At 45.3% G+C, this 22,670-nt stretch overlaps 1 protein-coding gene across 2 annotated transcripts; it reads left to right on the plus strand.

Annotated features, from left to right (window-relative positions):
* Positions 1–924: 924 nt before the first annotated feature.
* LOC106589404 (F-box only protein 11) lies at positions 925–17,028 on the plus strand. Of its 2 annotated transcripts, none has more exons than XM_014179356.2 (20): positions 925–1,228; positions 2,570–2,727; positions 2,957–3,038; positions 3,219–3,363; positions 3,578–3,707; positions 3,780–3,863; positions 3,975–4,107; positions 4,213–4,319; positions 4,432–4,543; positions 8,028–8,134; positions 8,246–8,383; positions 8,928–9,145; positions 11,555–11,735; positions 11,816–11,938; positions 12,076–12,161; positions 12,254–12,585; positions 12,698–12,805; positions 15,326–15,434; positions 15,524–15,622; positions 15,782–17,028. In XM_014179356.2, the coding sequence occupies exons 1-20, from the start codon at positions 1,141–1,143 to the stop codon at positions 15,909–15,911; spliced, it is 2,670 nt and encodes an 889-aa protein (XP_014034831.1). In that variant the 5' UTR covers positions 925–1,140; the 3' UTR covers positions 15,912–17,028. The 2 variants fall into 2 exon arrangements, with proteins under 2 accessions (XP_014034831.1, XP_082826582.1); XM_082970456.1 differs by having other exon boundaries at positions 926–1,228; positions 2,573–2,727.
* Positions 17,029–22,670: the final 5,642 nt, after the last annotated feature.

The raw sequence follows: 22,670 nt of genomic DNA on the forward strand, positions 1-22,670 counted from the left end.
TTTGGATCATTCTAGTTTGTTGGTGATGTGGACACCAAAGAACTTGAAGCTCTCAACCTACTCCACTACAGCCCCGTCGATGAGAATGGGGGCGTGCTCGGTGCTCCTTTTCCTGTAGTGCACAATCATCTCCTTAGTCTTGGTTACGTTGAGGGATAGGTTGTTATTCTGGCACCACCCGGCCAGGTCTCTGACCTCCTCCCTATAGGCTGCCTCATCGTTGTCGGTGACACTGTTGTGTCGTCTGCAAACTTAATGATGGTTTTGGAGTCGTGCCTGGCCATGCAGTCGTGGGTGAACAGGGAGTACAGGAGGGGACTGAGCACGCACTCCTGGGGAGCTCCAGTGTTGAGGATCAGCATGGCAGATGTGTTGCTACCTACCCTCACCACCTGGGGGCGGCTCGTCAGGAAGTCCAGGATCCAGTTGCAGAGGGAGGTGTTTAGTCCCAGGTTCCTTAGCTTAGTGATGCGCTTTGAGGGTACTATGGTGTTGAACACTGAGCTGAAGTCAATGAATAGCATTCTCAAATAGGTGTTCCTTTTGTCCAGGTGGGAAAGGGCAGTGTGGAGTGCAATAGAGATTGCATCATCTGTGGATCTGTTTGGGCGGTATGCAAATTGGAGTCGGTCTAGGGTTTCTGGGATAATGGTGTTGATGTGAGCCATTACCAGCCTTTCAGAGCATCATGTCAACATCATACTTTCAAAATCTTAGCTAGCAGTCATCATCATGAATCAAGTCGACAATCCTTTTTAATCCTTGTCATATGAAGAGAAATAATGACGAGAAATTATAAACATGAAATACATCGGACCCCACGTTGAGAACCCATGCTCAATAGGACCTGTCTATTATTGGCCACAGGAGGTCGCTGTAAGCTCAGGATTAGTGGCAGACATCCTCCGACTGTCCCTGTGTGAGTTAATGGCTCCTCCTGCTTGATATAGAGATAGAGCTGGTAGAGAGCTGTGCAGGAGGGAGCAGTCCGAAAAACACAAACTACACCTCGGGTAGATAGCTAGCGCGGTGGGTGGTTTGAGAGAGACCGGCGCACGGGGTTGTAGTCGAGGCCTGGTGTTAAAGCGCAAAGTGGACGGTCGAGGAAAGCGTTTTGTATTTTAACAACCGACTCCCCAAATGAACTCCGTCAGAGCCACCAACCGGAGACCCAGGCGAGTCTCAAGGCCGCGCCCGGTGCAGCCCGACCAGAACGAGGGCGACCGAGGTGAGAGGGACCACGGTCAGAGTACTGTAGGGACTGTAGTCGTGTCAGGGCGGCAAGGTTCCACTGTGACCCCCAACCTCAGCTGTCTGAGTGTTTATTTAGGAAAAGCCGAAGCTCGTAGCTTTTTGGCCCAGGCCAGGCCGCGCTTTGTTTGGCTTGAGTGTCTGTGGCTACCAGTGGGGCTAGGGGTAACGACGTTAGTGAGTGCTTTGCCTGTGTAGCTAACGTTACCTCGCTAACTAGTCAGCTAGTAAGGTGACTAGCCAAAGAACTAGCCCACACTACGCAACCATAACGACGACCATGGCGGACCCACAGTGACCACATTTATATATATTTGTTCTGACTTTGCCAGGACGTGTCATCATGGTCATGGCAGTAACGTACTAAGGTTAGCTATTAGCTGTAACGCTTCGGACGAAATTAATCTGCGTTGCGTTTTTGGACTGCCATTTTGGGGTGTGCTAGCCAGTCGCCATCCTCCAGCAACTAAGTTAACCTTACTAGCCAACTGATCTGAATATATCATCCGCAATTTAGACAGGTTCATTTTCTTGCTAACGTTAAGCAGTCGGCAGCTAACGGTAGATAACTGCGTGGATCACGTTCAACGGCTACCTTTTAGTTATTTAATTTACCTAACTAGCTAGTTAGCGAACTACTAGTTAAGCTAGCAAAAAAAAATGTGTCTGACTGATCGCTAACGTTAGCTGGCTAGCTGTATGTTTGTTTACACGACGGATTTACGAGTTAGTTAGCTACGTAACTAACGTTAGTTGCGTTTTGACTGGTCGCTCGCGGTAAAAAAATCTGCGGCCAGGTTACCGGCAGGTCAACTGCTCGGGGCTGTGACTTCCGTATCAGTGTGACGGGGCAGAGGCCGGTGTCCAGCTAGAGAAGGGAAGGGTATTGTAGGGCTCTGTCGGCCGGCAGGGACACATCTGTGGTTGTCAATCACCAACCTTTGTCTGTCAGCCACACACACTGCCCTGCAATACAACAGCCAGTCCCTGTCAGTATATGCAGTCAATCAAACACAACCATGACACCCAGTCTGTGAATGTCCTGAAAGCGTTTTGAAAAAAGGCGAACGAGAATGCCAGTGATCAGCTGTCATTATTAACCTGTGTTTTGTAATCAGTCTGTACTCCCCTACCAACTGCAGTACAGTAGATATCTGTGTGGGTGGATGGTGTTTAAATGTCATCTGCCTGCCCATGTTTGTCTGTCGAACTGCTGAGAGAGGATGCTGCCTGTCTGTCAAACTGTGCTGGTAGAGAAGACGTTTCTTTGTGCTGTATCTGTCAGACTGTGTTCTGACTGCGTCCTCTGTGTGTCCAGCAGATGAGGAGGCTCCAGCTGCAGCAGCGGAGGTGGCTGTGGAGGAGTCCGGGCCAGCAGCTGGGAACAGCCCCTACCAGCTCCGACGCAAGTCTCTATTGCCCAAGAGAACAGCCTCCAGTACTACAGTGGCCTGTCCCAGCAAGACTGCTATGGAGGTCAGAGAGAGAGCACCATTCTGTGCTTGTTCACTTTCCTTAATTGGTTTAAAAGGAAAGGACTGGTTTTTGAAACGTGGTGTAAACTCCCACAAGCACCAGTGTATATTTCAGGAGAAAGGTAGAGGACAGTGTAGTTGAGTGAGACAGAATGTTTAAGTGTGTGTCTCAGTCACGTCACTGGGGGAGGTAGCAGTGTGTGTTGCTGATGTGTGTTATTCTGACACAGGGAGCATCCACCTCGACAACAGAACCCTTCGGCCACCGAGCCAAACGGGCCAGAGTCTCCGGCAAAAGCCACGACCTGCCAGGTAACAATGTGTGTCTAGGTGTACAAGTCACGGATGTGACGTGTCTGCATGGCTCTTTCTACATCTGCATATGCATCATCTATTCATGCTAAGTGAAACCCTGTGTGTGTGTGTGTGTGTGTGTGTGTGTGTGTGTGTGTGTGTGTGTGTGTGTGTGTGTGTGTGTGTGTGTGTGTGTAGCGGCTCCAGCAGAGCAGTACCTGCAGCAGAAGCTTCCAGATGAGGTGGTTCTGAAGATCTTCTCATACCTCCTGGAGCAGGACCTCTGTCAAACTGCCTGCGTCTGCAAACGCTTCAGCCAGCTAGCCAACGACCCTATACTCTGGTACACACAGACACTTCTGTGATCCTATACTGAAGAAACACAAACATGCATAACCTATATTTTCTTGCCCGTTATAGTTAACTGACATGTCACCCCCCAAAAAAATCTAGTCCCTATCGACCATTACTGGTCCATACTGATATGAAGGCTGTTACTTTGTGCAAAACCCTTTACGCCCGGGGGGTTGACATTTTTCCTCTCTCTGTGTGTCCAGGAAGCGTCTGTACATGGAGGTGTTTGAGTACACACGTCCCATGATGCACCCCGAGCCAGGCAAGTTCTACCAGGTCAGCCCTGAGGAACACGACCACCCCAATCCCTGGAAGGACAGCTTCCAACAACTGGTGGGTAAAGTGTGTGTAGTTAGATAAGCGTTGTGTTCATGTTATTTTAACATTGTTTTAACATTTTTGCAGTATAAAGGAGCCCATGTGAAGCCGGGCTTTGCTGAACATTTCTATAGCAACCCTGGGAGGTACAAAGGCAGGGAGAATATGCTGGTAAGACACGTGCACACACACACATGGTCCATTGAAAATACATTTTCAATATGGCTGCCCGTCAGCTCCAATTTTGCTTGATTTTAAGTAACCGTGTTTCTGTGTTTCCAGTACTATGACACAATAGAGGATGCATTAGGAGGGGTACAGGAGGCTCATTTTGAAGGGCTGATCTTCGTGCACTCTGGGATCTACACTGACGAGTGGATCTACATCGAGTCCCCCATCACCATGATCGGAGCAGGTACTGTGTGTGGTCTGTCTGTGCATGTGTCTTGCTCTTTCTAGTCTGTGTATGTATGCTCTACTACTTATGGTAGAAACAGACTTTCTTTTTGTGTGTATGTAGCTCCGGGTAAGGTGTCTGATAAGGTGGTGATTGAGAACACCAGAGACTCAACGTTTGTCTTCATGGAAGGATCAGAGGACGCCTACGTGGGATACATGACTATCAGGGTATGCTGCAAACACAGACCCAGCTCTCACACACTAACACACACGCACTATTGTATAGACCCCATTACACACTCACACACCTCCCCTCTAACCTCCTGTGTTTCCTTTTCAGTTTAACCCAGATGATAAGTCGGCTCAGCACCACAATGCCCACCATTGTCTGGAGATCACTGTCAACTGTTCTCCCAACATAGACCACTGTATCATCAGATCTACCTGCACAGGTAATGCAAACAGTCTGCAGTTGGGCGTGTTTGTTTCTCCTGTGGAGCATGTTGAATAATGTAGTTCGGGGTTCCCTTTTTTTATTTATTTCTACACTACCGGTCAAAAGTTTTAGAACATCTACTCAAGGGTTTTTCTTTATTTTCTACATTGTAGAATATTAGTGAAGACATCAAAACTATGAAATAACACATGGAATCATGTAGTATCCAAAAAAGCGTTAAACAAATCAAAATATATTTTATATTTGAGATTCTTCAAATAGCCACCCTTTGCCTTGATGACAGCTTTGTACACTCTTGGCATTCTCTCAACCAGCTTCGTGAGGTAGTCACCTGGAATGAATTTCAATTAACAGGTGTGCCTAGTTAAGTTCATTTGTGGAATTAATTTTTTTCTTAATGCGTTTGAGCCAATCAGTTGTGTTGTGACAAGGTATGGGTGGTATACAGAAGATAGCCCTATTTGATAAAAGACCAAGTCCATATTATAGCAAGAACAGCTCAAATAAGCCAAGAGAAATGACAGTCCATCATTACTTTAAGACATGAAGGTCAGTCAATATGGAACATTTCAAGAACTTTCAAAGTTTGTTCAAGTGCACTCGCAAAAACCATCAAGCGCTATGATGAAACTGGCTCTCATGAGGACTGCCAAAGGAATGAAAGACCCACAGTAACCTCTGCTGCAGAGGATACGTTCATTTGAGTTACCAGCTTCAGAAATTACAGCCCAAATAAATGCTTCACAGAGTTCAAGTAACAGACACATCTCAACATCAACTGTTCAGAGGAGACTGTGTGAATCAGGCCTTAGTGGTCGAATTGCTGCAAAGAAACCCCTACTAAAGGACACCAATAAGAACTTGCTTGGGCCAAAAAACACAAGCAATGGACATTTGTCCTTTGGTTTGGAGTCCAAATTGGAGGTTTTTGGTTCCAACCGCCGTGTCTTTGTGAGACGCAGTGTGGGTGAACGGATGATCTCCGCATGTGTGGTTCCCACCGTAAAGCATGGAGGAGGTGGTGTGGGGGTGCTTTGCTGGTGACACTGTCGGTGATTCATTTAGAAGGCACACTTAACCAGCATGGCTACCACAGCATTCTGCAGCCATCCCATCTGGTTTGCGTTTAGTGGGACTATCCTTTGTTTTTCAACAGGACAATGAGCCAACACAACTCCAGGCTGTGTAAGGGGCTATTTGACTAAGAAGGAGAGTGATGGAGTGCTGCATCAGATGACCTGGCCTCCACAACCCCCCGACCTCTACCAAATTGGGATGAGTCAGACCACAGAGTGAAAGAAAAGCAGCCAACAAAGTTCTCAGCATACAGTTGAAGTCGGAAGTTTACATGCACTTAGATTGGAGTCATTAAAACTCATTTTTCAACCACTCCACAAATTTCTTGTTAACTATGGTTTTGGCAAGTCGGTTAGGACATCTACTTTGTGCATGACACAAGTAATTTTTCCAACAATTGTTTACAGACAGATTATTTCACTTATAATTCACTGTATCACAATTCCAGTGGGTCAGAAGTTTACAAACACTAAGTTGACTGACTTTTAAACAGCTTGGAAAATTCCAGAGAATGTCATGGCTTTAGAAGCTTCTGTTAGGCTCACTGACATAATTTGAGTCAATTGGAGGTGTACCTGTGGATGTATTTCAAGGCCTACCTTCAAACTCAGTGCCTGTTTGCTTGACATCATGGAAAAATCTAAAGAAATCTGCCAAGACCTCAGGGAAAAGCCTCCTCAGGGTAGACCTCCACAAATATGGTTCATCCTTGGGAGCAATTTCCTCACGCCTGAAAAGTACCACGTTCATCTGAACAAACAATAGTACGCAAGTATAAATGGGACCACACAGCCGTCATACCGCTCAGGAAGGAGACGCGTTCTGTCTCCTAGAGGTGAATGTACTTTGGTGCGAAAAGTGCAAATCAATCCCAGAAGAGCAAAGGACCTTGTGAAGATGCTGGAGGAAACGGGTTCAAAAGTATCTATATCCACAGTAAAATGAGTCCTATATTGACATAACCTGAAAGGCCGCTCAGCAAGGAAGAAGCCACTGCTCCAAAACAGCCATTAAAAAAGCCAGACTACGGTTTGCAACTGCATATGGGGACAAAGATTGTACTTTTTGGAGAAATGTCCTCTGGTCTGATGAAACAGAAATAGAACTGTTTGGCCATACTGACCATTTATGTTTGGAGGAAAAAGGGGGAGGCTTGCCAGGCGAAGAACACTATCCCAACCGTGAAGCACGGTGGTGGCAGCATCATGTTGTGGGGGTGCTTTGCTGCAGGAGGGACTGGTGCCCTCCACAAAATAGATGGCATCATGAGCAAGGAAAAGTATGTGGATATATTGAAGCAACATCTCAAGACATCAGTCAGGAAGTTAAAGCTTGGTCACAAATGAGTCTTCCAAATGGACAATGACCCAAAGCATACTTCCAAAGTTGTGTCAAAATGGCTTAAGGACAACAATGTCAAGGTGTTGGAGTGGCTATCAACGCCCTGACCTCAATCCCATTTTGTGGGCAGAACTGAAAAAGCGTGTGGGAGCATGGAGGCCTTCAAACCTGACAAAATTCACCCAACTTATTGTGGGAAGCTTGTGGAAGGCTACCCGAAATGTTTGAACAATTTAAAGGCAATGCTACCAAATACTAATTGAGTGTATGTAAACTTCTGACCCACTGGGAATGAAAGAAATGAAATGAAAGATGAAATAAATAATTCTCTCTACTGTTATTCTGACATTACACATTCCTACAATAAAGTGGTGATCCTAACTGACCTAAGACAGGGCATTCTTACTAAGATTAAATGTCAGGAATTGTGAAAAACTGAGTTTAAATGTATTTTGCTAAGGCGTATGTAAACTTCCGACTTCAACTCTATGTGGGAACTCCTTCAAGACTGTTGGAAAAGCATACCGGGTGAAGCCGGTTGAGAGAATGCCAAGTGTGCAAAGCTGTCATCAAGGCAAAGGTGGCAACTTTGAAGAATCTCAAATATAAAATATGTTTTGATTTGTTTAAAAAAATGTTTGGTTACTACATGATTCCATTAGTGTTATTTAATAGTTTTGATGTCTTCAATATCAATACAATGTAGAAAATGGTAAAAATTAACAAAAAGCCTTGAATGAGTAGGTGTTCTAAACCTTTTGACCGGTAGTGTGTATATAAAAAAAAATATATACACTTTTCTATACATAAGACTTAACACACAAGCAAATCAGCTCCAAGTGATTTTAATTTTGGGTATCTGTTCTAAAATATTCCCATGCTTAATAGTGAGAGATGGGATTGTATATAAATGTAAGCAAGGTTTGAAATTATGTTTTAGTCAAATATATCTGTTTGGGCTTCTTCTGGGCAATTTGCAGTGGCTGAATCTAGTTGATGATCCCTGATGTAGGTTGTCTCCAGTGGGGCATGTTGGGTAATGTATTTTGCCCCTATTCTAGTTGGCTCGGCTGTCTGTGTGAGCGGCCAGGGGGCGTGTCCTAGCATCAAACACTGCAACATCAGCGACTGTGAGAACGTTGGACTTTACATCACCGACCATGCGCAGGTAAATGCACACTTCATCACCGACCATACACACACATCACTAACCACACTTAAACACCCTCTCTGACTGTGTATTCCTGCATGGTATCTATGATGTGATAATGTATTACAGGGTATTTATGAGGATAATGAGATCAGTAATAATGCATTGGCGGGAATCTGGGTAAAAAACCACGGCAACCCCATCATCAGACGAAACCACATCCACCACGGCCGAGATGTAGGAGTCTTCACCTTCGACCATGGAATGGTATCTCACTTTGACCTTTAACCTATAACGTCAAACCTCTTACAACTGATTTCCACTAGTTTCCACAGCCACGGTCAAAATTGGCTATATGGTAAAAATGTATGAAAGCAAAAATTTGCTTTTTGATCTTAAAGGAAAAATCCACCCAAAAACACTTGGTATTTGTTTCATTAGTCAATTGCAAAACGCAGCATCATATGATGCATAATGCATCATATGGGCAAGATTTCTGTATTTTGAAAGTAACATCTTAAACTTGATTGCTGACATGCAAAACATTTTGGGACTATATCAAAAATGGACTAATGAAACAAATGGCAAAATATAGTTTTTGGGTGGCGTTTTCCTTTAAGGTTAGGCGTAAGGTTAGCTGTGTGGTTAAGGTTAGGTTTTAAGATGCATTTCATAAATATGCATGGCTTATGACTTTGTAGCTGTGGAAGCTAGTGACAGCCTTTACCTCTCACCCATCATTTTGGAGGGCTTTACAGTTGTGCTGTACATGGCAATGATGATGGTATCGCTCTCTCTCCTTCTCCCCCAGGGTTATTTTGAGAGTTGTAACATCCACCGGAATCGTATAGCAGGCTTTGAAGTGAAGGCGTATGCTAACCCTACAGTGGTTCGCTGTGAGATCCACCATGGCCAAACAGGGGGCATCTATGTGCATGAGAAAGGACGGGGACAGTTCATAGAAAACAAGATCTACGCCAACAACTTCGCTGGAGTCTGGATCACCTCCAACAGTGACCCTACGATACGGTACACACACACACACCGTCAGTGGTGTAGAGTACTTAAGTAAAAATACTTTAAAGTACTAATAAGTCGTTTTTGGGGGGTACTTTACTATTTATATTTTTGACAACTTTATTTTTCTCTACTACATTCCTAAACAAAATAATGTACTTTTTACTCCATACATTTTCACTGACACCCAAAAGTTAATTACATTTCGAATGCTTAGCGAAATTGTCAAACTCACCCACTTATCAAGATAACATCCCTGGTCCTCATTTTTTGTATTGCTTTCAAATAGGCACATTCTTCTCCTCTCTCCTGCAACTCCTCCCCAGGTCCTTAGTGTACAAGAGAAAGTATTGCATTATGTTTTCTGTCAGTATACCTGGTAAAATAATGGTTTATAAACAACTCTAAGGGGGCCCTATAAAACCCCAATTCTGTTGTATATTTTCCTAAAATATGTTTCCTCTGTTTTATTTTACCTGGTTTTAGATAGATTTTTTTACTCTCAAAATTTGTTGTTTATAAAGAAAGAACAAAATTGAATGTTCAGAGTTCATGTCAATGCTTAAATCACATCAGAAGATTTGTTTTCCTCCAGACCCCCATAAATATCAAATAGATTTGAGTGTAATTCCCCTTTAATTCCGCATCTGGCCCTTTTTAATTGCTCATCTAGCGAGTGAGGAATGTGCCATCTGTGAAGGTTCTGTACTGCTGCCCCTGATTTCATGGCAAAGTTTGCAAATAATATATACAGATTATATAAACTCAGCAACAAAAAAAAGAAACGTCCTCTCACTGTCAGCTGCGTTTATTTTCAGCAAACTTAACATGTATGAATATAACAAGATTTCAACAACTGAGACATAAACTGAACAAGTTCCACAGACTTGTGACTAACAGGTATGGAGTGTGTCCCTGAACAAAGGGGGAGTCAAGAGTAACAGTCAGTATCTGGTGTGGCCACCAGCTGCATTAAGTACTGCAGTGCATCTCCTCCTCATGGACTGTGCCTGATTTGACAGTTGTTGCTATGAGATGTTACCCCACTCTTCCACCAAGGCACCTGCAAGTTCCCCGACACTTCCCTAGCCCTCACCCTCCGATTCAACAGGTCCCAGACGTGCTCAATGGGATTGCAATCCGGGCTCTTCGCTGGCCATGGCAGAACACTGACATTCCTGTCTTGCAGGATATCATTCACAGAACGAGCAGTATGGCTGGTGGCATTGTCATGCTGGAGGGTCATGTCAGGATGAGCCTGCAGGAAGGGTACCACATGAGGGAGGAGGATGTCTTCCCTGTAAAGCACAGCGTTGAGATTGCCTGCAATGACAACAAACTCAGTCCAATGATGCTGTGACACACCGCCCCAGACCATGACGGACCCTCCACTTCCAAATCAATCCCGCTCCAGAGTACAGGCCTCGGTGTAACGCTCATTCCTTCGACAATAAACGGGAGTCCGACCATCACCCCCTGGTGAGACAAAACCGCGACTCGTCAGTGAAGAGCACATTTTGCCAGTCCTGTCTGGTCCAGCGACGGTGGGTTTGTTGCTCATAGGTTACGTTGTTGCCGGTGATGTCTGGTGAAGACCTGCCTTACAACAGGCCTACAAGCCCTCAGTCCAGCCTCTCTCAGCCTATTGCGGACAGTCTGAGCATTGATGGAGGGATTGTGTGTTCCTGATGTAACTCGGGCAGTTGTTGTTGCCATCCTCTACCTGTCCCGCAGGTGTGATGTCCGGATGTACCGATCCTGTGCAGGTGTTGTTGTACGTGGTCTGCCACTGCGAGGACGATCAGCTGTCCGTCCTGTCTCCCCGTAGCGCTGTCTTAGGCGTCTCACAGTACGGACGTTGCAATTTATTGCCCTGGCCACATCTGCAGTCCTCATGCCTCCTTGCAGCATGCCTAAGGCACGTTCACGCGATGAGCAGGGACCCTGGGCATCTTTCTTTTGGTGTTTTTCAGAGTCAGTAGAAAGGCCTCTTTAGTGTCCTAAGTTTTTGTAACTGTGACCTTAATTGTATACCGTCTGTAAGCTGTTAGTGTCTTAACGACCGTTCCACAGGTGCATGTTCATTAGTTATTTATTGTTCATTGAACAAGCATGGGAAACAGTGTTTAAACCCTTTACAATGAAGATCTGTGAAGTTCTTTGGATTTTTACAAATTATCTTTGAAAGACAGGGTCCTGAAAAAGCGACATTTCTTTTTTTGCTGAGTTTACTTCTGCCAGGTAAGTCTACTTTGCAGTTAACATTTTAATTGAGAGGGTTTTGGGGATAGTATTTGTCATTAACTGGCTACACACGGAGTGATAGAGCAATGTGCACATCACACAGACTGGCAGTTAATTGGCAGATGTTAGGATCTAGCTTTTTAAGACAAAAGTGGCTGACGTTCTGTTATTCTCCAGGGGCAATGCAATCTTTAACGGTAACCAAGGGGGCGTGTACATATTTGGCGATGGGCGTGGCCTGATCGAGGGGAATGATATCCATGGCAACGCTCTGGCGGGAATCCAGATCAGAACCAATAGCTGCCCAATTGTACGCCACAACAAGATCCACGACGGACAGCATGGCGGCATCTACGTGGTAAAGACACACATACTGTTTAGATATTTCAGTCCTATAGATGTTGATTAAACATTCTAATCGGGTGTGTGTGTTTGCAGCATGAGAAGGGCCAGGGTGTGATAGAGGAGAACGAGGTGTACAGCAACACGCTGGCAGGCGTCTGGGTGACCACCGGCAGCACACCTGTCCTCCGCAGGAACCGCATCCACAGCGGCAAACAGGTAAAACACACTCCACATTATCTGTTACCGGTGTTTTAAAAAAAAAAAAACGTTTCTGTGAGAATTGGAGGCCTGTCTCATTGTGCCTACATGATATATTCTGTAAAAAGTCAGATTTAACCCTCTTTCTCCCTCAGGTAGGGGTGTATTTCTATGACAACGGTCATGGGGTGTTGGAAGACAACGACATCTACAATCACATGTACTCTGGCGTTCAGATACGGTACGTCCTGCCTCTTCAGTCAAATGCAGGACACGATAACGTTTGACTAACATTCGATGAAGGCTTCACTAATATTGTTGGTTGTTTTATAGGACTGGCAGCAACCCCAAGATCAGACGCAACAAGATCTGGGGAGGACAGAACGGAGGCATTCTGGTCTACAACTCGGGTCTGGGTTTCATCGAGGACAATGAGATCTTCGACAACGCCATGGCGGGCGTGTGGATTAAGACGGACAGCAACCCCACGCTGCGACGCAACAAGATCCACGACGGGAGAGACGGAGGCATCTGTATCTTTAACGGAGGGAGAGGTCTCCTGGAGGAGAACGATATCTTCAGGAACGCCCAGGCAGGAGTTCTGATCAGCACCAACAGCCACCCGGTGCTCCGCAAGAACCGGATCTTTGATGGCTTTGCTGCAGGTCAGCTGCCCATGTGTACACATTTACACTAACTATACCATGCTGTACTGACTAGTCAATACTGTTGCCTACTCATCCACCACCTGTGTTGATAATGTAATTTCCTTCTCAGGTATCGAGATAACCAACCACGCCACGGCGACTCTGGAGGGAAACCAGATCTTCAACAACCGTTTCGGTGGCCTGTTCCTCGCCTCGGGAGTCAACGTCACCATGAAAGGTAGCTAGTGCTACTGTAGCGCTAAGGGTCCGAGTATGTGAGTGGAGTTGGAACGATTGGAAATCCCGCTCATCGCTCATGGATGTTAGCTCCTTGCTTTAGCTACTGTCATGCACACCGCTCCGGCGCTCCACGTCCTTTCCAACCGCTCAGCTGAATACTGCTTTGCGCTCACAGGAAAGAAAACTGCCGCTCCAAATTCGCTCCATTCATTAAAATCACAATTTAACCATCGCACATTTTATTTTTGTGACTACCTGAATGAACATTCAAAGGGGCGCATATCATTTCAAATAGGCTACATGTCATAGTAAACACTCTAAATAGGTCAGGAGCCAGACAGGGAGACTGAGAAGGAACGGAAATGAATTATTTCAAGGCAATAGCCTACAAATTAATATATTGTGAATAATTTGCGAGTGTGACCCAATAGGCTGGTAGGAACAAAGCGCTCAGCATTTAAACGTTTTGTTGTATTAAATCATTTAGTCTATACATTGCACATATAGGCTGTGACTAACTTAGAATTAAAGGAAAAATGCCCTTGAATTTATTTTTTAGAAACAAGCGTTTGGCCAGGCTGTGGCTTCAGGCTAATCTAGACAATGTGTCAAGAAGCGATGGTGCCTGGAGAGCCAGCCAGCAGTGGGGAGTATCCTCTCTATACTTGCAGAGCTACTGGGGATGCTAAACATCCTTTTGGTCATCCTTGACAGGCTGGGCAGAGTTCTTTATCTGATCAGGCCTCCCGAGTGGCACAGCATTGCATTGCGTGAGGTGTCACTACAGACCCGGGTTCGATCCCGGGCTGTGTTGCAGCCAGCCGCGACCGGGAAACCCATGAGGCGGCGCACAATTGACCCAGCGCCGTCCAGGTTAGGGCATCGTTTTGCCGGACCTGGATGTCGTTGTCCGCTCTAGCGACTCCTGTGGTGGGCCGGGCGCATGTACGCTGACACTGTTGCCAGGTGTATGGTGTTTCCTCCGACACATTTGTGCGGCTGGCTTCCGGGTTAAGTGAGCAGTGTGTCAAGAAGCAGTGCGGCTTGGCAGTTTTGTGTTTTTGAGAACACATGGCTCTCGACCTTCGCCTCTCCCGAGTCTGTACGGGAGTTGCAGCGATTGGACAATTGGATACCACACAAATGGGGTAAAATGTAACACACAAAAAAATGTCCTGATCGAAACGGAAACCTCCTTGAATCAATTACGGCCTAGTATAGATAATACAACAAAAATGAACGAAACGTTTAAGAGATCGGATTTTTAGTTTATAAATATTTTGCTACAATGACACACTTATCTACCCACCTCGTTCCTTTCTTTTAGCATGTGCAAGTAGTAAATACACCATCATGCTTTTGGAATATTTGTCTTTTCAGATTCCTCTATGATTATTTAGTTGTGAACTCTACATCACCACACTCCCTCCCTTGCTCTTGGTCCTCATCTTTATAAGTAAGTCCCCTTGATTTAGCACCTGTGTGTTTTATCAGTTTCTTTATGAAAATATAAAGCGAACTCCACGACAGTAGCTAAAGCAAGGGTCTATTAGTAGCACACAAGTAGACTACAAATGCATGCTTGGCCGGGTATGCCCCGAGCTCGTGAAGTGAGCGCTTTTGGAGCGGGCAAGATGGCCAGCACTCCAGTCAAATTGGGATCACTCCACTCCCATCTGCTCACATACTCTAAGGGCTAAAAACACTGCTGTATTACGTTATTGGACATTAGCCTAGCCTGTCAGCGCCGCTAGCTAATGTAATGTAGCACTTGGGCTAATGCTAATATTATTTCAGTCTGTCAGTTCTTGAAATAGACCAGTGGTAGTCACTAATATTTCTGAAGGAGCCACTTTTGTGAAACAACCTAAATATCCTACCCTTTGGAGAAGGGGGGGGTCAAGAATTCAGAAAACCGATTCATACATGATATTTATTAAGATACATGGACCTTCAAGCTATTTGAATCTCTGTTGTAGGACACTTGGGTATCAGAAACAAATGTGTAAAATACATTTGAGGAATCTATTGAATATGGCCTTATTTCCATCATCTTAAAAGTTATGGCACAAGATATGTTAAACCAGGTAATGGAAGGAAGTATAGGCTTTAATCAATTAATTTCCTCAGTCATTCTGTGCAGATTCATAACTCTCCCTTCTAACGAGTCCTACACAGCTTGTGTGTGACATAGATGGAAACAGAAGACGCGTACGTGTTCCTGAGAGTCTTTGCTTTCAGGAATGGGGTCATATTCGCAAATAGCCTCAACTTTTGATAAGCTTTAATCACATTCGTATTACCGCTCCGTTTGGCCCAGTTGCTAATAGTGGATATCGAAGGTTACTTGCGTAACCACAGTTCTATGAACTAAATCAGTGGCACATTCAGCTGACTTGAGGAAAATAACTTGCACAACACATTCATTCAGATTGTTGCCGAGAGACACGCGATGACTGGCTGGCTTAGACTATATAAAATAGGTTCTTGGTCACAGCAGTCTCTTCCTCTCTTCCAGATAATAAGATATTGAATAATCAGGATGCCATAGAGAAAGCTGTGAGCAGAGGACAGTGTCTCTACAAGATCTCCAGCTACACCTCCTACCCCATGCACGACTTCTACAGGTACACACACAACTAGCCAATGCATGACTTTTAGTTAGTTACACAGCGGTTACGCCAGGGCTGATTTTCTTTCACCTATGTGTGTCAAGGTGTCACACCTGCAATACGACAGACAGGAACGCCATCTGTGTGAACTGCATCAAGAAGTGTCACCAAGGACACGACGTGGAGTTTATACGGCACGATAGGTGAGTAGCGCACACCAACCATTTAATACTGACCTATTTGTGGCTTGTCATTACTGTGTCTTGACTATAGAATTCTTTCTAGAATACCAGGCTGACCACTCAATTATATATTTTCCTTGTTTTGTCCTGTATTCCATGTTAACCCTCGTCTCTCTGTAGGTTTTTCTGTGACTGTGGAGCGGGAACTCTTTCCAACCCCTGTACGCTGGCTGGAGAACCAACACATGACACAGACACACTCTACGACTCCGCTCCGCCCATAGAGTCCAACACGCTGCAGCACAACTGAACACGCACACCCACACTACGTAAACACACACACCCTATAGTCGACACACATACCACACTCCGTCATACACCACTCGCAAACACTCAGAACTGTGGCCATAAGGAGGCAGAATAGGTTGTTCTCAGCTGTGACGGTTATAGAGGAACCCTGAAGCTCAGACACTGCTGCACTGGGGGGGGCTGCTATGGGTCTGGTCTTGATTTGTCTGGTCTACTGTGATGAGAAATTGACTCTGAACGGCCACATGAGATTCTCACCGTTGCATCTCTGGACACCAAATGGACAGGTAGAGTGAGCGGGAGTGGGATATGGCTGCTCTGTTGGAGAGTGGCCAATGAGACTTCCTTTGCCTCTCTGCGGTCCTGGAAATCAAACTTCCTCCCCAGACAGGAAGAGGATTATATTTAGCCCCGCCCACTGAGAAAGACACTTCTGGTCCCAAGGCATTGTAGTCCTTGTGGCAACTGTTACTAGGCAGCGGGTGGCTGATACATGTACAGCTCATGGGAGAGAGACTTTGACCGAGCACTTCAGCTTTTATATTATTTTAATGCTTTCTCATGTAGTTTTGTATTTTCAAGCAAAAATCTTACTGTATTTGAATGTCTTTATATATTATGTTAATTATTATTTTTGTTAGCCCCAGGCTTGCTGCAGTAGCTCTTCATGTCCCAGTGGATCAGTTCTTTCTGTGAAAGAGAATCACGTTTAACACTAATGAAGACCCTCTCCAGGTTATAGATATATATATAGGACCGGTGGAACAAGGTAGGTATGGCTGGCTGTTGTGCATCTGTGTGGATTGTTGTTTTGTGGGTGCATGTGTATGGTTGTGTTCAGCCACTGGAGAGGGTCAGATATGAGGTATCGGGACATGAGTTATTCTGCAGTCCCCCTCCCACCCGCTCCCTACTTCCCTCCCTGTGTATTGTGGTGACTGTGGCTCTTCAGGCAGCCTGGATTGTAAGCATGTGTACCATAACATCTAGACTTAATATATTGTGAAGTATTAAAAAACCATTATGTAGATGCTAGTATGAATTCAAAAAGGGTTTTAATTTACTAGAAAGAAAAAGGAAACTGGTCATTTGTAAGAAAATAAAACTATTAGATCAGCGTTGTGTGTCTGATTAACCTCTACGGTTGTTGCTAATGTGACTGGAATGACTTAACAGCCAACATATTATATGGGCAGAACGTTTCTTGTTAGATTAACTGCACTGTCCAATTTACAGTGAAAAAAAAAAAAAGACCATGCTATTGTTTGATACATACACCTCGCTCTGATTTGTCATCTGATGGTCCCAGAGATGAAATGTAGGAACTGGGTTCTACAGTTTGAATCCCAGCTGTCTCCCCCGCCCGGCCATCTAGGTGTGTGAAGGTTAATGGGCTTTTTTCTTTGGGGAAGCTGATTATCCATCTTGTACGAGTGTAAACTTAGTTATTACCATGCAGATTTGGGCAAACTCCTGGGGGACTTGATACAAAATAGTTTAATGCTTCACTGGATCAGACTTTGCATACACACACTGCTGGCAAAAATCTAAATTACACCTATCTCTTGCATTTCAAAGAAGGAACAAGAAAGAAAATTGATGTTTGTTGATTTGTGATCTTTTACCAGATCTGTACTAATTTCGTTTCCTTTCAAATGGTATCAAGAAGATGCATATCCTTGCTTCATGCAGTTATACCCAAAAGTCATTTTAGGCAGAAATTGTAAAAGGATTCGGCTTCATTTTTAGCCAGTTCTGAAAGTTGCGCTTAAGACAACCGTACTTGGAAATTGTGTTCTGACAGGTGCATTCATAAAATATTCAGACCCCTAAACTTTTTCCACATTTTGTGATGTTACAGCCTTAATTGCAAATTTAATAAAAAAATAAACACCTTATTTACATAAGTATTCAGAATCGACGAGACTTGAAATTGAGCTCCGGTGAATCTTGTTTCCTTTGTTTCTACAACTTCATTGGACATGGGGAAAGGCAACGTCTATAATGGCCCACAGTTGACAGTGCATCTCAGAGCAAAAACCAAGCCGTAAGGTCAAAGGAGTTGTCCGTAGAGCTCCGAGACAGGATTGTGTTGAGGCACAGATCTGGAGAAGGGTACCAAAACATTTCTGCAGCATTGAAGGTGAAGGTCCCCAAGAACAGTGGCCTCATTCTTAAACGGAAGACGTTTGGAACCACCAAGACTTCCTAGAGCTGGCCGCCCAGCCAAACTGAGCAACCAGGGGAGAAGGGCCTTGGGCGAACAAGAACTCGGTCACTCTGACAGAGCTCCAGAGTTCCTCTGGATGGTACTCCTATGCAGCACTTCACCAATCAGGCCTTTGGTAGAGTGGCCAGACATGCCACTCCTCAGTAAAAGCCACATGACAGCCCGCTTGGAGTCTTGTCTGACAAAACCAAGATTGAACTCTTTGGCCTGAATGCCAAGCATCACAGTCTGGAGTTAACCTGGCACCATCCCTACAGTAAAGCATTGTGGTGGCAGGATCATGCGGTGGGGATGTTTTTCAGCGGCAGGGACTGGGAGACTAGTCAGGATCGAGGGAAAAATGAACGGAGTAATCCTTGATAGAAGCCTGCTCCAGAACCTCAGACGAAGGTTCACCTTCCAACAGGACAACGACCCTAAGCACACAGCCCAAAAAAACGCAGGAGTGGCTTCAGGACGAGTGACCCAGCCAGAGCCCGGATTTGAACCCGATCGTACATCTCTGGAGCGACATGAAAATAGCTGTGCAGTGGAAAATGGCACACCACAGCTTCCAGAAAAACAATTCCTAGTTTGAAAGCAACTGAGGTATAACTAATTCTGCTCATAGATTACATGTATAAACTACACATCAAAATCAAATGTTATTGGTCACATACACTTGGTTAGTGAAATCCTTGCGCTTCTAGTTCCTACAGTGCAATAATAACAATTCCACATCTAAAGGGGTGAATGAGAATACGGCCGAGCAGCATAAGGTGCAATAGATGGTATAAAATAGTATATACATGTGATGAGTAATGTAAGATATGGTGGCATTGTTTTAAGTTAATGGATCACTAGCCAAGTGTCCAGTGATCGGGTCTTAATGTAGGCAGCAGCCTCTCCGAGTTAGTGATTGCCGTTAAGCAGTCTGATGGCCTTGAGATAGCGACTGTAGTACAGCTTCTCGATCCTAGCTTTGATGCACCTGTACTGACCTCGCCTTGGGTGGTTGTTGTCCTTGATTATCTTTTTGGCCTTCCTGTGACATCGGGTGCTGTAGGTGTCATGGAGGGCAGGTCTTTTACCCCCGGTGATGCGTTCTGCAGACCGCACCACCCTCTGGAGAGCCTTGCGGTTGAGGGTGGTGCAGTTGCCGTACCAGGCTGTGATACAGCCCGACAGGATGCTCTCGATTGTGCATATGTAAAAGTTTGTCAAGGTTTTAGATGACAAGCCAAATTTCTTCAGCCTCCTAAAGGTTGAAGAGGCACTGTTGCGACTTCTTCACCACACTGTGTGGGTGGAACATTTCAGCCCGTCTGGGTACGCCCAGGAACTTTGCACCTTCTCCACTGCTGTCCCTTCGATGTGGATAGGGGGGTGCTCCCTCTGGTGTTTCCTGAAGTCAACGATCAACTCCTTTGTTTTGTTGACGTTGAGTGAGGTTGTTTTCCTGACACCACACTCTGCGTGCCCTCACCACCTCCTCCCTGTAGGCTGTCTCGTCGTTGGTGATCAAGCCCACTACTGTTGTCGTCTGCAAACTAATTTAGTTGGAGGCGTGCATGGCCACGCAGTCGTGGGTGAACAGGGAGTACAGGAGAGGGCTGAGCACACACCCTTGTGGGGTCCCAGTGTTGAAGGTCAGCAAAGATGTTTCCTACCTTCACCACCTGGGGACGGCCCGTCAAAGTCCATGGCCCAGTGGCACAGGGCGGGGTTGAGACCCAGGGCCTCCAGCTTGATGAGCTTGGGAGGGTACTATGGTGTTGAATGCTGAGCTGTAATCAATAAACAGCATTCTTACATAGGTATTTTTTTGGTCCAGATGGGATAGGGCAGTGGGCAGTGTGATGGCGACTGCGTCATTTTTGGGGCGGGGAGGGCGCAGTCTTAGTTAGTGAGCCGCGACAGTGGCAATGTATTATCATCAAAGCGGGGAAAGAAGGCGTTTCAGTTTGTCTGGAAGGGTGACGTCGGTGGTTTTCTTTTTGTAGTCCGTGATTTCCTGTAGACCCCTACATCTCGTGTCTGAGCTGTTGAATTACGACTCCACCTTGTCCCTATACCGGCATTTCGCTTGTTTGATTGTAGTTATTCCCTCCGCAAGGCACTTTCTATTCAGCCAGACCTCTTTCCTTGGTTAAATGTGGTGGATCGCACTTTCAGTTTTGCGCGAATGCCGACATCCATGCTCAGTTTCTGGTTAGGGTAGGTTTTAATAGTCACAGTGGGTACAACATCTCCAATGCACTTCTTTATAAACACACTCACGGAGTCAGTCGTTTTAGGTTAATTTTGTTCTGAGGCTGACCGGAACATACATAAAACAATCTTGAAGCGTGGCTTCCGATTGGCCAGATTCAGTGTTGAATGGTTCTCATCACTGGTACATCCTGTTGGAGTTTCTGCCTATAAGATGGTGTCGTGGTCGGATTTGCCGAGGGGAGGGTTTTGTATGCATCGCGGAAGTTAGAGTAGCAGTGGTCAACTATTAGCCCTGCATGTTGTGCAATCAATATGCTAATAGAATTTAGATAGCCTCTCATTTGCTTTCTTAAAATCCCCAGCTACAATAAATGCAGCCTCCGGATATATAGTCATGGCCAAAAGTTGAGAATGACACATTAATTTTCGAAGTCTGCTGCCTCAGTAAGATGGCAATTTGCATATACTCCAGAATGTTATGAAGAGTGATCAGATGAATTGCAAAGTCCCTTTTTGCCATGCAAATGAACTGAATCCCCCCAAAAAACATTTCCACTGCATTTCAGCCCTGCCACAAAAGGACCAGCTGACATGTCAGTGATTCTCTCGTTAACACAGGCCTGAGTTTTGACGAGGACAAGGCTGGAGAATCTGTCATGCTGATTAATTTGAATAACAGACTGGAAGCTTCAAAAGGAGGGTGGTGCTTGGAATCATTGTTCTTCCTCTGTCAAACATGCTTACCTGCAAGGAAACACGTGCCGTCATCATTGCTTTGCACAAAAAGGGCTTCACAGGCAAGGATATTGCTGCCAGTAAGATTGCACCTAAATCAACCATTTATCGGATCATCAAGAACTTCAAGGAGAGCAGTTCAATTGTTGTGAAGGCGGCTTCAGGGCGCCCAAGAAAGTTCAGCAAGCGCCAGGACTGTCGCCTAAAGTTGATTCAGCTGTGGGATCGGGGCACCACCAGTACAGAGCTTGCTCAGGAATGGCAGCAGGCAGGTGTGAGTACATCTGCATGCACAGTGAGGCAAAGACGTTGAGGATGGCCTGGTGTCAAGGGCAGAAAAGAAGCCACTTCTCTCCAGGAAAAACATCAGGGACAGACTGATATTCTGCAAAAGGTACAGGGATTGGACTGCTGAGGACTGGGGTAAAGTCATTTTCTCTGATCAATCCTCTTTCCGATTTTTTGGGGCATCCGGAAAAAAGCTTGTCCGGAGAAGACAAGGTGAGCGCTAGCATCAGTAAAGCATCCTGAGACCATTCATGTGTGGGGTTGCTTCTCAGCCAAGGGAGTGGGCTCACTCACAATTTTGCCTAAGAATACAGCCATGAATAAAGAATGGGAGCAACTTGTCCCAACCATCCAGGTACAGTTTGACGAACAATGCCTCTTCCAGCATGATGGAGCACCTTGCCCTAAGGCAAAAGTGATAACTAAGTGGCTCGGGGAACAAAACATTGATATTTTGGGTCCATAGCCAGGAAACTCCCCAGACCTTAATCCCATTGAGAACTTGTGGTCAATCCTCAAGAGGCAGGTGGACAAACAAAAACCCACAAATTCTGACAAACTCCAAGCATTGATTATGCAAGAATGGGCTGCCATCACTCAGGATGTGGCCCAGAAGTTAATTGACAGCATGCCAGGGCGGATTGCAGAGGTCTTGAAAAAGGGTCAACACTGCAAATATTGACTCTGCATTAACTTAATGTAATTGTCAATAAAAGCCTTTGACACTTATGAAATGCATGTAATTATACTTCAGTATTCCATAGTAACATCTGACAAAAATATCTAAAGACACTGAGGCAGCAGACTTTGAATATTAATGTGTCATTCTCAAACTTTTGGCCACGACTGTATAGTTTCCAGTTTACATGGAGGGCAGTTTGGTGTTCGCTTGAGGGGGAATGTACACAACTGACAATAACTCTCTTGGTAGGTACAACGGACAGCATTTGATTGTAAGGAATTCTAGGTCGGGTGAGCAGATGGAGTTGAATTCCTGTATGTTGTTATGATTACACCATGAGTCATCAAGCATACACCCCACCCTTCCTCTTCCCAGAGAGGTGTTTCTCTGTTGGAGAGATGCATGGAGAAGCCCGGTGGCTGAACCGATTCCAACAACATATCCCGAGAGCCCAGATTCCGTGAAACAGCGAATGTTACTTTTGAAGACAACTCTGGCTCGAATTTCATCTACCTTGTCAAGAGACTGGACATTGGCGAGTAGTATACTCGGGAGCGGTGGGCACGTCTATGGAGCCTGACCAGGAGGCCGCTCTGTCTGCCCCTTCTGTGGCTCCGTTGTTTTGGGTCGGC

Source organism: Salmo salar, chromosome 28 (genome assembly GCF_965601325.2).
Source record: "Salmo salar chromosome 28, fSalSal1, whole genome shotgun sequence".
NCBI classification, from domain to species: domain Eukaryota; kingdom Metazoa; phylum Chordata; class Actinopteri; order Salmoniformes; family Salmonidae; genus Salmo; species Salmo salar.

What these genes read in the sequence shown, in the direction of transcription:
- LOC106589404 (XM_014179356.2), top strand. Translation starts at nt 1,141, where the DNA reads ATGAACTCCGTCAGAGCCACCAACCGGAGACCCAGGCGAGTCTCAAGG. An exon ending in CCAGCAAGACTGCTATGGAG is followed by an intron (nt 2,728 to 2,956) that starts GTCAGAGAGAGA and finishes ATTCTGACACAG; the next exon opens with GGAGCATCCACCTCGACAAC. An exon ending in AAGGCAGGGAGAATATGCTG is followed by an intron (nt 3,864 to 3,974) that starts GTAAGACACGTG and finishes CTGTGTTTCCAG; the next exon opens with TACTATGACACAATAGAGGA.